Here is a 16,901-nt window from a genome sequence, read left to right on the forward strand (position 1 = left end):
CATCACACTGTTGACTCATATTTAGCTTGTGGTCCACTATAACCCCTAGATCCCTTTCTGCCGTACTCCTTCCTAGACAGTCTCTTCCCATTCTGTATGTGTAAAATTGATTTTTTTTTTCCTCAGTGGAGCACTTTGCATTTGTCTTTGTTAAACTTCATCCTGTTTAACTCAGACCATTTCTCCAATTTGACCAGATCATTTTGAATTATGACCCTGTCCTCCAAAGCAGTTGCAATCCCTCCCAGTTTGGTATCATCTGCAAACTTAATAAGCATACTTTCTATGCCAATATCTAGGTCGTTAATGAAGATCTTGAACAGAGCTGGTCCCAAAACAGACCCCTGCGGAACCCCACTTGTTATGCCTTTCCAGCAGGATTGGGAACCATTAATAACAACTCTCTGAGTACGGTTATCCAGCCAGTTATGCACCCACCTTATAGTAGCCCCATCTAAATTATATTTGCTTAGTTTATTGATAAGAATATCATGAGAGACCGTATCAAATGCCTTACTAAAGTCTAGGTATACCACATCCACAGCTTCTCCCTTATCCACAAGACTCGTTATCCTATCAAAGAAAGCTATCAGATTGGTTTGACATGATTTGTTCTTCACAAATCCATGCTGGCTGTTCCCTATCACCTTACCACCTTCCAAGTGTTTGCAGATGATTTCCTTCATTACTTGCTCCATTATCTTCCCTGGTACAGAAGTTAAACTAACTGGTCTGTAGTTTCTTGGGTTGTTTTTATTTCCCTTTTTATAGATGGGCACTATATTTGCCCTTTTCCAGTCTTCTGGAATCTCTCCCGTCTCCCATGATTTTCCAAAGATAATAGCTAGAGGCTCAGATACCTCCTCTATTAGCTCCTTGAGTATTCTAGGATGCATTTCATCAGGCCCTGGTGACTTGCAGGCATCTAACTTTTCTAAGTGATTTTTAACTTGTTCTTTTTTTATTTTATCTGCTAAACCTACCCCCTTCCCATTAGCATTCACTACGTTAGGCATTCCTTCAGACTTCTCGGTGAAGACCGAAACAAAGAAGTCATTAAGCATCTCTGCCATTTCCAAGTTTCCTGTTACTGTTTCTCCCTTATGTGTTACTGGAGCACCTGGGAGCACTCCTGGACCAGGGCCCCATTGTGCTGGGCACTGTACAAAATCAGAACAAGAAGACAGTCCCTGATGGGATGTTCTGGGCCAGTGATCCAGTCTGGCATGATAAATCCGTTGTGTCTAAAATTGTTCCTCGACTCCTTAGCCCTTGTGGATCTACTGAGCAGCAAACATTCTCAGGTACCCGAACCTGGACAAAGGCATTTTCCTGCTTTGGTTCATTTCATGTTTCTGTGCCCTTTTTGCAGGGGGTTAGTCTCCCATTCGTTTGTGCTGAATTTTCCAGTTAGATGAATACTTTGCCACTGTGCGATATTGGATTGACCTGTAAAGCTGTTAAAGCCTGCAGCATGCCCACTTGATTTTAAATATCTCTCTAGTTCACAGCATTAGTCAGAGCCACTCCTCAAGATGTAGTGTACATTCAAGTATATTTTGGAGCCACAACAATTTAACATTGTTGCTGCTTTTTTTTTTTTTTTAAAGGCATCTATTTTTGTAGTGTGATACAACAAAACACAATATGTGAGCTCCTCCTGCTGGTTGTGCAGCAGTATTTTAGCTGTTTGCCAGGACCAGAAATGTTCAGCAATGTATGTGCAACACAGCTGTTTTCACTTGTATATTGGAAATATGGGGACGGAGAGGAGAGACGGCAGGTGGTATTCTTTGTGAGTATGTACAGTCCTGAGATATGGGTGTACATAATGGCCAGACTGGATCAGACCAAAGGTCCATCCGGCCCAGTGTCCTGTCTACCGACAGTGGCCAATGCCAGGCGCCCCAGAGGGAGTGAACCTAACAGGCAATGATCAAGTGATCTCTCTCCTGCCATCCATCTCCACCCTCTGACAGACAGAGGCTAGGGACACCATTCCTTACCCATCCTGGCTAATAGCCATTAATGGACTGATATGTGTGTATATGTGTTTTGAGGGTATGCATACTGCATGTATGTGCTTTGTAGCTAAGCCTACTGTGTGTGCATTCTGCATATTTATTGGGCACGCAGTGTGTGTGTGCACTTCATGAACATGCATGCTGCGTGTGACCTGCTGATTTTGTGTGTGTGTGTGTGTGTGCGCGTGTGCATACATCTACTTCCCAACAGTCCTGGGTTTTGGGGGACTCTCCCACATTGATGCTCCAAGCCCCTGTCCCGCAAAAGGGACATTTTGACCTGGATCCACTGTTTGAGCAGGCCCTGAAACGGAATGGTGTTGTGACCTGGTGCATGGGGTCACAGCACCACTGAGGACTTGGCCCATCCCCCCCACACCCTGTCTCTGTCTATGGAGGGGCAGATGGGTCAAATCTGAGTGGCGCTGCGGCCCATGCTCCAGGTCACATCTCCCATCCCACTTGAGCCACTTGAAACGTTAAGAGGGGGGTGTGTGTGTGTGTGTGTGTGTGTGTGTCACTTGACCATGCAGGCGTGTGTAACTGCAGAATATGCCTGAGTGCCTACCTGCTGTGTCCGGCACATGGCGATGGATACATGCTTCATCCGCAGGCATCGTGTACGCGCGATGTGGAGGTGAATGAGGGTAGTGGCATGGTTCAAATTTAACCAGAAATAAATCCATGTAAACCAAGCCGAGAGAGGCTGGAACAAAGGAACCTGGCTTTTCTGCCTCTGCCTCCAGAGAAGCCCAACCGGCTCAGCCCCACAGCACTCAGTCATCAAAATAATTAAACTTCTCTTGCGGCGGCTGTTTTCCGAAGCTCCACCGCGATTCAGAACGGGGGGGGGGGGGGGGGGGGGGGGGAAAGGGGCGGGAGAGGAGCGGGGGGGTCGACAGCCCCAAATGAGGTTGCACTCCAGTACCCCAGGTAGCCTCATTTCTTCACAGCTGACGTGTGGTTCTCCTTGTGTTTTTTTTTTTTTTTTTTTTTGCCGCTGGAGGGGAGCGGAGGGTATTTCAGGCCCCCGTCTCCCCGTGCTTGTGCCCCGCGTCGCTCGTTTAATTACAGGTTTTCAGCCGCAGACCGGTGGGCACGCATCGGCAGGGGGATCGGCTCCTAAACCCTGTCATTTTGCCTCGTCAGAGTGCCTCTTCAAAGAGGGGAATCTAGACATTTTCTCCGCACGGCGCGGAGTGGACTGTCTCGGCCCCAGCATGAATATAATGACAGATGCATTTTACAGCAAGCTGGGACTGAATGAGCTCAAGCACGGCTCCTTCTGTCAGCCAAGTCATTATTTTTTGTCATTTGCTGACAGTTTTGGTCTCATTCGTTTTTCTCTCTTTTTTTTCTGTTTTTTTTTCCCCCTGCCTGGAAAAATGGCTAGGTATCTACGAGACCCCAGCAGGGACCATCCTGTACCATGCTCATTTAGATATTGAGGCCTTCACCATGGACCGGGAGGTGCGGAAAATCAAGCAGGGGCTCGCCTTGAAATTCTCAGAATTGGTGTACAATGGTATGTACTGTCCCCCCTCCCTCCGACCTGCCTCCCACAAAACCAGATTCCCTCCCCCCCGCTGCACACCTCCCTATAATGATGCAAACCCCATTACTGCTAAAGGCAGCCAGCACTGCGTGTTTGTTACATGGCTCTGGCTTTAACAGAGACGGGCCCAAGCTGGGAAATTTAGGTCTGGATTTGAGGCCCCTTGTAGAGATTGGGGGAAAGACCTGTTCTGTCACCCACTCCATCCCCCTGCCTAGGATTGGTCCCGAGGGCACAGCATTCTGTCCAGTTTAACATGAATGGGGCCAACCTGTGGGTGGCCACAACTGCTCTTGGGAGACTATGCCAGCTTCCAGTAGTGCTCACAATTAGGAAAGCATCACTGTTTTCCAGCCTCGCTCCAGTTCCACTGTTTGACCCACCCCAAATAATCCCTCCTGGGTGCTAACACACTTCAGATAGCTATAGACTGTTCTCTCCTCCCTCCCCGCCCCACACAGGTGCCTCTGTAGTCGTTGTGCAGCCAAACTATCCAGAGGAGCCCTTGTAATATTCCCTCTTAAGTCAGTCCCTCCAGCCACTTGATCGCTTCAGTTGCTCCTCTCTGAACTCCCTCCCATTGGCCGATGTCCTGGCGGTAACATGGCACCCAGAGAGGAATGTTCTACTCCCGCTGCAGTTGCACCCAGAGTCAGCTGAGGATGTGCCTTGGCTTGATGCCTCTGCCTGTGTGGCAGTTTTCAGATTTGGAGTTTTTGGTCCAGCCTGTTACAAGGCCGGGAGACCAGGCTCAATCCTCAGTTCCACTGGTGTGAATCTGGAGTGACTCCATTGAACTCTAGGGTGGTTGATATGGCGGGAATGGTTTTGTAGGCTTATGACCACAGCATCTGCCACCCACGAATACCACCTGGATAGCATGGAGGTAACTGAGCTCTAGGGTTATGCATGCATATTGAGGAAAACCGCAGATCTGAACACCCCCAAATTTTAGGGAAGCTCAAACCCAGCACTGAATCTTGCAGCTCAGGTCATCTCTAGTTCTTTTGGCTTCTCAGTGACCACAAGGGTGATCCTCTAGATTAGTGGTTTGAGCATTGGCCTACTAAACCCAGGGCTGTGAGTTCAATCCTTGAGGGGGCCATTTAGGGATCTGGGGCAAAAATCTTTCTGGGGACTGGTCCTGCTTTGAACAGGGGGTTGGACTAGATGACCTCCTGAGGGCCCTTCCAACCCTGATGTTCTATGACTCTATCGCTGCTGCAGGAGGCCAGCAAGTAGCTGAGTGTTTAAAAGTGTTGGTTAATTTCATAACCATTTGTCCCCATACTAGCTAGGATAACCGGGGGAATCAGGTCTCATACCTCAGGGTGTACACTGATCTCACTGCAGGGGTCATGAAGAGAGTCACCATTTGCCCTCTTCCTCACCACGTTCATCACTGTGCAATTGACTGGATGCATTATGGGAGTTTTGTGCCTTCCTTTAAAGCATCAGGTGTTGGTCACTGCTAGAGGCAGGATCCAGGCCTTGTGGGACCAATGGGCTGATCCAGGAAACCCGCCGTGGTTAAGCGTGATGTGCTTGTGTGGAGGTGTTCTCACGGTTTGTGTTTCATGTTTCGGAGGGGTGTCTGCTGGAATTGGGCCCAGTGCGAAAGCAGCTCCAGTCCCAAACAGCCCCCAAACTCTAGAGTGTTTGCATTCCAGATCTGAATTTTGCAGCATTTCTGCATAAGCAGATTCGAAGGAGGAAAATGTGCATGTCAAAACCTTCTCCCAACCCTTCAGCCTTTTGCTTGTGCTTCTTCCTGATTGCAGAAATGTGCTATGCAGCGTGTAGCCCACAATGGGGCACTGTGCATTTTTATGTGATCTAGGATTTGGTTTGGTAGAAGCAACACAACAAAACAGGAGACAGTTTTTGGCTTTAAGGCAGCTCTGAACGGCTGCTTGTTGGGGAGAAGGGGGATTGCAAAATCTGAGATAACTCAGCCGATCAGTCGTGCTGTTCACTGCGGTTATGACTGTGGTGCTGTTGATCAGAACACTGAAAAGGGCAGCAGGAGTGGGGGAAATAGGACATGAAACCCCTCACTTCTATATCACTGGTTCAACTCCAGCCCAAGTTGAAAATGACCGAAGCCTGATACCACATGATATCTGCTCTGCAACCTACATGAAATGAGCTTGATGGGTCTGAGTTCAGTTCCTAGCAGACTTGCCCACACCACAACACCACCACAGCAGGCCCCAAGTGGAGCAGACATCAGATGGTAGCAAGCTTCAGTCATTACCAACCTGGGCTGGAGTTGACGAGGCCAATGATTGAGTGGGCCATACCCTTGGAGCATGCCTCTCATACTGTGGAGATCCTCGCTTTAGAGGAGATGGGAGTGGTCTAGGGGGTGTTGCCACTCACACGCTACTTATTCTGTGGATAAACTCGGAGCCAATTGCTAGCACTAAATTAAGGAGCCCAAGTTTTGATTTTTAAATCTCGTAAAAGTGAGGTTGATTTGGGTTTTTTTCCCACGCTTGAAAAATCCACATGTGGCTACTATGAGCTGGCAGCTGGACATGCACCCTTTTGTGAAGCCCCAGCTGGGGACTACATGTTGCACGCCTATGGGATATATTGCATTAATTTTTAAAAAAAAGACAGCTGAAGGTTGGATGTGCCAGGAAAGTACAAAATGAAGCACAGTGGATCATTAACAGCAAGCCTCCAGGCAAGGATTCTGGGTAGCAAAGCCCAACTGGCGGTTTCCTTTACTAAGCAGTACTATACCTAACATAACCACTAGAGGGCACAGTCAAAACATCGTGCACAAACCACTACTTTACAGTAGCAATGAGCTCCGCCCATCTTGTTATGTAGCGCTCAAGAATAGTGCATTAGTGGACTGTGAAAGACCCTGCGGCAGCCATTTTTCGTTTCTAAGCCCATCCTCAGAGGGGGACTTTGACTCTCTCTTTCCCAGGTGGCCAACCCCAACATTCAAACCAGGAGTGAGGCCCCAAAAAATCATTGGATTTTTTTTTTTAAATAAGCATTGGGTGCTTTTTATTTGTCATCTAGTTTCTGAGCCTTTAGGTCATGTTCCAAGCTTTTCTTTACAATCGTCAGAGTCCCATGAAATAACATGACTCCAGGAGCTGGGGCTTTAAGAAAGCAAGATTTGGCAAGGCTGGTTTCCCTCTGTCCACTATCCAAAGAGAGATGCCCAAGCCTGCCTTGTGTTCCTGTGTTCTTGTTCCCTTCCTCTCTTCCCCCTTAAGATATCCAGTCTGTTTCCTCGTCTCCAGAAATGCATACAATCATGGGGTGAAATTCACTCCTGGGCAGAGGCCTACGCACTGCTTAACCCCTATTTTGAAGGCTTTAGTGGTTTATAGGCCTCATGCTGCTGGTCCTCTGCAGGTGTGAATTTCACCCACAGTGAAGATGTTTTACATGGGGAGGAGGGGACTAAGCAGACAGTAGAGAGCAGCAACAGCTACTGTGTGGTGGTGTGAGCGGGTGTAGTGCGTCACTGGATCTCCTTGTACCATTCAGAAGGAAAGAAACTCTTGAAATCTTCCCCACCTCCATTTTTTAAATTTTCTTTCTGCTGCAGCATCTGTCCCTGGTTATTTTGATTTCACTTTCCTTACGTTTGAAAAAAGAAAAGTGCGAGAGAGTGGTTTATTTCTAACGACCCCAATTATTCTGAAGCCACCGGATTAAAAAGCTGCTTGGAGAAATCTGGGGTGGGTTTCTTCCTCCCGACCCCATAAGTGGAAGGGGCTTTTGTGTCGCTCATCTGAAATGCTGTCAGGCCAGAAAATAAAATGCTGGGGTTCTTGTCAGTGTAGAACCTGTTGGCTTTTCTGCAGAAATGAACTTTCCTTACTGTGCATCCGACAGCCAGGCTTTCTCCAAACCAGCTGTTAGAAAAGAAAATTGAAACTAATAATTACCTTTTTAGCTAGTAACCTTTCCATAACGGTTGAGATATTCACCAAGCTGCTTTATCTGGAAGCAGCAGCCTGCCCAGCATGGAGAGATTTTGACATGAACACCGGTGGGTTTCTTAGTTCCCTTCCCATATGTGCTGGCGTCAACCAGGCAGGGCTCTAGTCATGGTTTTCCTTACCACAGATGGGAAGGGATCTGACCCTCCGCTGGTGTCAATCAGTAAGGCTCCTTTGATCCTACCCCAGCTTACACCAGCTGAGGATCAGTTCAAACTCTTTTTTCCGAGAACCACGCTAGCTAAATTGTGCTAGGAACCAATGGTGGTATTTTAGGTTTAGGCTAGCGAAGGGGCCAGAGCAGCAAAGTTGAAGGCATGATTGTGGAAAGTCTGAATGGTGTGAATAAAGTTCCGGAGAATCCTTCGTGTAGCCTGGAAGGAACAAATGAGGGAAGATTTTTGGTTGGTGGCGCTCCAGGGGCAGAGAGAAGGTTATTTGCAAGTTGCATTTTAATGGTGGTTGCACATGTGTAAAATGTAGAGCTGGCTGGAAAAATTCCCAAGACGTTTTTTCTTTTGGCATTTGCCAATGGGTCGAATTGAAATGGTTGAAACGAGATCTGTTTCGAGGATGTTCTAATGGAGCCTTCCTGGCTCCCTGCCAGCTTGCCCACCTAGCTTCCAGGCTTCCTCGGCCTGCAGTTCTGGGGCGGCCTGCCAGGTAGCAGCAAGCCCTGTTTGGTTCCCCCTAACACCGGCCCTGGCTTTTATAGGCAGAAAACCAGCTATTGTGGCACAGGTGGGCCGTGGAGTTTTTATAACCTGTTGCGGGGGCCTCGGAAAGAAAAAGGTTGAGAACCCCTGCTTTAGAGACCATTTTTAGTCCGGGTTAAATCAGGCCTATGTGAACTCAGACCAACCAGGACAGAATCAGGGAGGCCAAGCCTAGACTAGCAGAGCATGAGCAAGATCAATAATTCAGCCTGGAATAAAGGACATGAAAGCAGCATTACCATATTGCACGTATGAGGTTACCCCCCAGCTGAGGGAAGGTGCTGGAGGCCTGGCTTTCATGCTCTGCCGTCTTTCTTTAACACCTAATTATTGTAACTAGGCTCTGAAATTCAGAGACTTAGTGTTTATCCCTCCCCCCACCCCAAATGATTCCATTGTGGGAAGGTGACTTTGCAACAGATTTCTCCAGTTTGCAGCTCCCCTCTCCCTGCCAGGTACGGCCAGGTGTTTAAATGCCATTGTCTCCCACAGACCTTGTTTGCGCCATCAGATTGAAATGATTAGAGCTGGAGTGCAGTTACAAAGTGAGAAGGCTATTAAGATGGATCACTTCCACTGGGGAATTTGTTTGCAGTGGGGGGGAGGGAGGTGGGGGAGCGCCTCACACCTGGAGATGTCAGATTCAGTATTTAAGTAGCTGGTTATTATTTTAATGTGTCTTGGATTTAATGTTTTTCTCTATTACCGGGGAAGAACAAGCACCCTAAATTGTCCTTAAATTTCAGGAGCTTTAACTGTATTTGTCAAAAGAAAAAGTTTATTTTCTTGCGGCCACACTTCCAGCATTATTGTGCTGCTTGGTATCCGGGCACTGGCCCCTTTCATCTGGCTAATGGCTCACGGCGACACGGCTGAACCATCTAAGACAAAAAATGACAAAGAACCCTGCACCTCACTGAAACTGCAAGGGGACCTTAGGAAGGCAGAATGTAGCTATTAGGGTGTCCGGATTTTATAGGGACCGTCCCAATTTTTGGGTCTTTTTGTTATATAGGCTCCTATTACCCCCCACCCTCTGTCCTGATTTTTCACATTTGCTGTCTGGTCACCCTAGTAACAATCCAAGTTGGAAAGACTTGGCCCAAGCACCAAGATTTATACCCTCTCTTAGGAAGGGTGTGTGGCATCATTACCAGCAAGACCTGGTCAGAACTTTGCTTTCACAACTCAACTCAAAGATGGCATCTTCAGAAGCCCAGTAGTCTGGGTATTGGTTCTGGACTGACCCAGAGAGAAGAGAGACACCTATCAAATTACCAGTACCAACTCCTACAGCACTCAGGATGTCTCCATTTTATCCAAGTACTCAGCCCTGCTTAGCTTGTGAGATCTGACCGACTCATACCCCAGTGGGGTGGCTGCAGGTCTGTCTGTGATTTGTACGGCATAAACAGACCAAAACACTGTTGCCCAAGAAAACTGGATGGCGGAACAAAGCTGTTCCTGGACTGCTCATCACTGGGGTGCCACAAGGGCTGCTGGTGCAGTACGGGCTGTCAGTTAGCAAGCCGAGTGACCACGCTATATCACTGGGCCAGAGCAACGCTGCAAATCCAGCAAAATTTGGGATTCCTGCTCCTTGAGACTAAGCATGTGAGACAGCAGGCAAGAGAAGGGGTAATAGCCATATCAGAGCATGCATGTCCCCACTGCAGGATAACTAATGGAGATGTATTAACATCAGCCTGTCCTGGAGACACGCGCTACACCTTTGTGATGACTGGCCAATAACAGACCAAGAGGAATATCTCTAGCTCCCAGCCCTTCCCTAAATCCATATCTCAGTAGAAATCTGCAAAATACTGCCAGGAGACAAACATCTGAGCGGTGTCCGTGGAGCCTCGGTGCAGGTGGGGTGGATAGTACCCTGACTCATGGAGTTTAGAGAGTGGCCACTGTTCTGGCTGAATTGATCCAACCCAATTCTGAGGCCAAGAAGGAGGAGAAAAAGTACTTTTTGTTTCCTGAATGGCTTCCACCCTGAGTCCCCAAAGACCAGCTGGGAAAGGAAAGCTGAGAGGGCACCTGTGTGGTAGCACAGAGAAAGATTAGAGATAAAACTTCTGGATCACTGAAGATGCTTAAATAGAATCTTTCTTTCTCCCACTATCTCTCTCCCCATCTCCCTGTCTTTATTCTAGGTCTCAGGGGGCTTAATGGGCTAATTAGCTCACTTAGTGACAGGACAGCGCACAGGAATGGCAGGCAGGCAGGACCTGAGGCTCTCCCCATCCACAGGAGTGCAGAGAGGCACACAAGTGCCAGGCTCTGAGCGGTGGACACGGTCTCCATTTGGGGAGCCCCCGTGCCCACAGGCCAGCCCAGCATCGGGGAGAGCAGACCGAGCAGGACCACGTGTTCATTCTCCAGCGAGAGTTGGCCCGTGGAGTAGTAGGCGGACTGGAGCGCTCTCTTCTCTGTAGTATTTGGATTCCATCCAGACCCCACAGTGTCATGCTAAACCATGCAGCACCAAATGCTGCTGGGTCACCCTGTGCCATGCCAAGCTGCCCCATCCCAAACCCCACAATGCCATGCTAAGCTACATGGCACTAACCCTCCCCATATCATACCGTGCCACTCGCCGCTCCCAAGCCAGGCCGTCTACAACCCTTCCTTACTCTGCGTTTCCGTTCTGTGCCATGTCCGGTAAAGCAGGCCCCAGAGTCTCATTCCCAGATCACTTATTGCACGGTGCCCTTCAGAATGTCCCGACAAGCAGTGGCGCAGGGCATGAGGCCTCCTAGTGGTGGTTTCTTCCTGCTGCTGTCTCCTCCTCCTGAACTGGCCACGCGTTCACAAAGGCCGCTCTACTGGTGGCCAAGTTGTGATCACGAGCCACCCAAAAACCCAGGCTTGGTTCAGACCGAGGCTTAAAGTCCTGCAGTTTGCTGGCCGCTGCCCTGAGCTGCAGCCTTGGAGATGAGACTCTAAGAGTGAAAACCGTTTCCTTTAGCAAGCTGAGAACTGATGAACTCATCCAAAACTTCACCCCACATACTTTCCCTCCAGTCAGGTAGGCTTTGCTGGGACGTCCTTCTCAGCTCCTACATGGCCCTGTGTGCTATGCACCCTCTTCTTTGCCCCCAAGAGCCTGAATACTACTTTCCCTCTCCCAGCCCCTGGGAGCAAAAGCCTCGGCCCTGCAATCAACCCCAGGACTCCTGCATGAAAACGGAGCTGACTGATTGGTACCACCCTAGGAGCTGGTGGCCATCATGACTGGTAGTAAAGAGACCTGCCTAGACTTTCATCTCCAGGTTGCCTGTTCAAATCCGGCCCAAGTCCATTGCGGCCAAAAGCATTCCCATTTGACAGCTGGCTGGTGGCTCCTGGGAAATGAGTTTGGTGGGTCTGAGCCCAGTTTATAGCAGAGTTGTGTCCAAAGCCGACGGGGCAGCCCCAAGAGAGGCCAAGAACTGAACGGCCCCGGAAGCTGAATCTCCTCCTCCGTTCTGGAGGCATCCTTGTGGCTCAGGATTGAGGGAGGCTGACCAGACAGGACGGGGGAGTTCACGCCACTGCAGATAAGACTGAGAACAGGGGGGCGCCTGAGCGGTCCGCCCCGCAGCGTGAACAGCATGGAGAGAGAGAACACAACACCCCATTTCCAGTCAGTCCTGTGAAATCTTCTAAGAGGGGAGAATAAAACTACCCTGGCCGCTTTCATGGGACTGCAGAGAATGATGCGAGTCCCCAAGGAGAGGGGCGAGAGTGCCTGTGACAATCAAGTCTCAGACAAACGCATCGCTCCATGGACAGCAGAGGAAAGCAGAGATGCCTGAGCCCTGCGAGTGACAGGCAGCAGTGTTACTCTAGAAAGGGCCGGGGGAGCTGAGCCTACCTGAGAGCGGGCACAGGACATATGGGCCCTGATCCTCCTGCCTGATAAAGCCCCTGAGGTCAGGCCCTTGCCAGTGTTATCTTACTGGAGCTGTCTGGTCTGCCGGGATCCTGCTGGGCTCAGAGATAAAGGGGATGGGAGCTGGCCAGGCTCCAGTGGCCCAGCCATTGGGGGGGCAGGCTTTGAAGTAACCTCTCCACCTGTCCCTTGTCGAGGGGTATCTGTTCCAGAGCAGAAAGGGTGTTCTAAGTGGGGGTGATCAGCTATCCGTGTCGGAGTGGGGTGGGGGGTAGGGTTACCACTGGAAACGGCTGTGGGTTCCTGTCTATGCACAGAGATATATCGTGCCCCTTCTCGGATTAACCCTTTGAAGCATTGCTCCCAATTTCACCATCTCCATGTCACCCCGCACCCAATCACCCACCCTTCCCTTCTCTCCCCACTGCCCCCCACAATCACCCACCCTTCCCTTCTCTCCCCACTCCAAGGAACTCACCTGGCCTTCCCAAAAGGCCGTCCCGTTTCGATTCCCTTCCTGGCCCTCTGCGCCTGTCCTATCTGTGCTGCCCCCATCCCGCCCGGCTGCAAGGGAACTGTGGTGCTATTGGTTGGTCATGGGAAACCATTTACCATCTGCTTCAAGAAGAGTGTCTGTCTCCAGGTGACCCTCCTCCTGTTGCTCCTTTTTGGGTGCATTTGATCAGAATACTTTACCCTGCCAGGCACCTTCCAGACAAGGACCCTGATGCATTTTAGAGGCTTTAATAAGGAATCTTCATAGTCCCCTTTATGGTGTCGATTTTATTAGTCTCGTTGTGAAAGGGGGAAAACTGAGGCACAGAGCGGTGAAGCGACGTGCTCATGGACCCCCTAAAATAGAACCCAGGAGTCCCAGCTCCCAATCCCCTGTTCTAGGTACTGGACTGTGTTTCCTCCACAGAAGGATGAACTAGTGATTAGCAGAGTTCTCCTTCCTGGATTTACAGTGTCGGAGCCCTATCGGCTGGTGCCCGGAGAGTCTCGGCATTGCCACTCAAACTAGCTCTCTGCATTTCTCCTCTGAGACGCCGAGGAAGGAAGGGGAGTGCTGGCCGTGGCACGGACTGAGCCCGGTTCTCAGTTGTCCCTCTTTCCACAGGTTTCTGGTACAGCCCGGAGTGCGACTACGTCCGCCATTGCATCAGCAAATCCCAGGAGATGGTGGAAGGGAAGGTGCGTGTGTCTGCCTTCAAGGGCCAGGTCTACATCCTGGGCAGAGAGTCCCCGCGGTCCCTGTACAATCAGGAGCTTGTGAGGTAAGTGGCCAGCTGGGGAGCCTCACCCTCGGTGCACGGATCAGAAGGAGCTGGGGCTCTAGGGGAGGCAGCTCTGCCAAGGTGTGGGGGTCTCTCCTCCGTCCTTTCCTGTCCTGCTGGCTCTCCGCAGGCCTGGGTGTTAGTTAAGGTGGAGCTGGGTCCTAGCTGCAGACCTGAGACCCAGATTCTGAGCTCCCCAGAGTGTAGGGCTAGTGGGTCCTGGTGTCCTAGGGGGCTCGTCTCTGAGATAACCGCGCCCAGCAGGGCTGTGGGTGCCGGGCTGGGGGAAAGAAGGACGGGAAAATGCCCACTGTAGTAGTGGTAGCTGCCGCCACACAGGGTCAGTGATCGGGGCTCCTGTCTTCATGCCCTGCTCGAGCTGATGTCTAGGGTTGCTGTTTGGATGGGTGGGGGTGACAATCTGTGCCTGGAGCCTCCCAGTGCAGTCTTGGTGCCCCCAGGGCACTGTGGTACCCAAAGCTGGCTCATACCGCCATAGGCAATTCCCTCCGTTACCCAGGGCCGTTCAACTCCTGATGTCTCGGCCATCGAGGTGCCCTTTCCAGGATGCTGCCTGGATCTGCAGGCGGGCTCCATGCCCCCCAGGTGGCTGCTCCCCCTAATGACTGAGCCAGTGTGTTCCTGTAGACACAGTTCTGAGCTCTCCAATGGACCATGCACCCACTCGGCTTCAATGGGTCACAGGTGGGCAGGGGGTGATGTTAATGCCCATCTCTGAGGGGGCACAGAGTGGAGCAGGGGCGATATTGATGCCAGGCTGTCAGGAGACACAGGGTGCAGGGCATGCAATATTGATGCCAGGCTCTGAGGAGACACATGGCACAGCCTGGGTGATATTGATGCCAGGCTCTGAGGGGGCACACAGGGTTAGGGTGGGGTATTTATTGACAGTTGGATACTGTGGCAGTGGGTGTGTTAGAAACCAGTGGCAGATGAGGAGTAGTGGGGATGACACTTTCACCCCTCTGAGCTTTGGTAACAGACCTGCCTGGGTCAGGCCACTGCATTACAAATCCCTTTAGTCAGCCAGCCTGGCATAGCCCCATGGAGGAGCGAAGCTGGAGGGGCCTTTCCTTTGTGTCCCCAGCCCCATCCACTGTTCCCAGGAAGGCGACACTCACTGCACAGCCTTGCTGGCCACGCCATGAGCAAACAGAAGCGCTTCACCAAGGGCTGCAGCTCCCTGAGAGCTCTGCTGGGAAGCTCTCGCCCAATTCCTGCCACCCGAGGCTGCCTCGAGGATGGCTGGGGATCCAGGCTGTGTGGCAGAGGGAAGGGGGCAGGATCGGGGAGTTAAAACAAGGCATTTGGGTGGCGTATATGGGGTCCCGGGGCTCCCCAGGATGCCATCCGAGTTGGTACTAACGCATGCAGCTGCGAGAGGCCCAGCTTTAACTCCCCAGCCGAGTATAAAATTAAAGCACGAGTTTTGTTTTGAAGTCGATATTTTTTTTTTTACACTTTTTTCTTTTCTTTATGTTGTCGTCTCTCTCTCCCTCCTCCTCCTCCCCTCCAGCTCCTTTCAATCTCTCTAAACACTTTATAAGCCATAAATACACCCGCACCAGTTTAGAACAGTCGGAGTAAATGTCAAATTATCTTCTCTCTTTCTCTTCTCTGGCATTTTTCCTTCCCTCCCCCTCGAAATCAACAGCTACTAATAATCCATCCCAACCCTTCATTATGCCTTGCGTTCTCAGTCGTAGAGATTAAATGAATAAAGTATATTTAAAAAAAAAAAGAGGGAAGAAAAAAATAGCGGATGGAGGCGGGTGGGACTGAGAAAAAGAGAGAGGGAGAGAAAAGCAGGGGCACTTATTCTCACTGCGTCGTCAAGCGTTTTCCTTTTCTTTTTGATTTCTACATCGCTGGTTTGAAAGCCTTTGAGTGACGGCGTCACAGGAACCCGAGAGAAAGCTGTGAGAGGTAGAACCGCGTGGAAATGCCTCTGCACAGTAGGTAGAAAGTAACGTAATTATAGAGCAGGTCAGAACCACTCGAATGAGCAAAAATAAAAGCACAGAGGTTTTTCTGTAGCCCGTCAGGGGAGGTAAAATCATTGTAAACTCTTTTTTTTTTTTTTAAGGTTTGCCGTTTCTGAGAAATGAGCCGTGTTTTTGGGGGGATGGCAGGAAACAGGAAGCTAGCCGGGTTGGGATTTGTTTTCTTGGCTGTTGTGATTGGAGGTGGTTGGGTGACTTTTAAATTTAATATTGTGGCATGAAAGGGCAAGGATTAAAAAAAAAAAAAAAAAAGGGCCAGATCCCAAGCTGGGGTAAGTCGGCGGCAGCCAATGGGCCAGATTCCCAGCTGCTTTACGTGGGCCGTGTTTCATTGCCTTCCTTCGGAGCTTCACCCCTTTGCACCAGGTGAGGGTATGGCTGGGTGTCTCCTGGGCCTGGTTTTCAGCCCTAACTCAGCCAGCACTTGTGTTTAAAATCAACAGGCATTATGGTCAAGTTAGCACAGGGACCTGACCCTCGTGCCCTAGGTTGGCACTAGTTGTGCCAGCACCGATGTCACTGTGCCAGGGAGCGCACTAGTGCATACAGGGCTCGAGCATCTTTACCACTGTTAGCGAACCCTGCTCAGGGCAGGGCTAGGGGTGCATGGTGAAACCCCCTCCACCTGGTCTTCACTAAGTGCTTCCACTAGTGCTAGTCCAAGCACGGCTGATTTCCCAGGGATCCCTGCTGCAGACAAGGCCTTGGGGTGTGCCTGGGGCGCGGGGGACCCCAGCCTGGACAAATCTCAGTCTTTGAACTCTGCTGTCGTGCTGTCCGACCTCTAGTTTTTAGTACTGCCCAGTGGGGGTGAGGTGAGGACACTCTACAGAAGCTGCCAGTCCCTTCAGCATGAAACCTCCCTGAGTAGCAGTGCGACGGGAATGTCGAGGACTGGATGGGGAGATGGGAACCTGCCAGGCTTGGCTTGGGTTAGAAAGGAAAACGGGTGCCCGGTGGGGGGGTGGAGTGAGAGAGAGAAGATTGAGGGGGAGAGACAGACAGACGGGGTGGTGGCGGAGGAGAGATGGGAGAGAGGCAGATGGGGCGGTGGCAGAGGAGAGACTGGAGAGATCTAGACAGACGGGGCGGTGGCTGAGTAGAGAGACGGTGGGAAGAGAAGCTGGGGAGAGGGAGCTGCAGCCCAAGCTGTGGGGATGCAGGCTGGGGAGAGGGGAGGAGTGGTTAGCATTTAGGGCCATAGTGGTAGAAAATGAGGATGCTGTTTCTGTCGGTGGGGGACAAGGGGCTCATGGCCGAAGCGTGTAGGGAGGAAACTTCAGAGGAGGAAAAGGCCACCTACTGTGCCCCCCTCTCACCCCCCTCCCTCCTTTGGTTAAAAGGGTTGCGTTTAAAGTGCGTGACTCAAGGTAAGGGGCCTCCTGCCAGTCACGTGGCAGAGTAAATTATGCCTGTTTTTCAAGACATGGAAGAAAGTTACCAGG

General features: G+C 50.7%; 1 protein-coding gene across 2 annotated transcripts in view; it reads left to right on the forward strand.

Moving 5' to 3' along the window:
- ASS1 (argininosuccinate synthase 1) overlaps nt 1–16,901 on the forward strand; it is a 79,446-nt gene that overhangs the window by 58,443 nt on the left and 4,102 nt on the right. Inside the window, exons 13-14 of one of the 2 annotated variants that reach the window (XM_008169167.4) lie at nt 3,418–3,549; nt 13,276–13,432. In XM_008169167.4, coding sequence (XP_008167389.1) covers nt 3,418–3,549; nt 13,276–13,432 — 289 coding nt within the window. The remainder of the gene's footprint in view (nt 1–3,417; nt 3,550–13,275; nt 13,433–16,901) is intronic. The other variant, XM_065572519.1, reaches the window with a different exon arrangement.

Source organism: Chrysemys picta, chromosome 18 (assembly GCF_011386835.1).
Source record: "Chrysemys picta bellii isolate R12L10 chromosome 18, ASM1138683v2, whole genome shotgun sequence".
NCBI classification, from domain to species: Eukaryota; Metazoa; Chordata; order Testudines; family Emydidae; genus Chrysemys; species Chrysemys picta.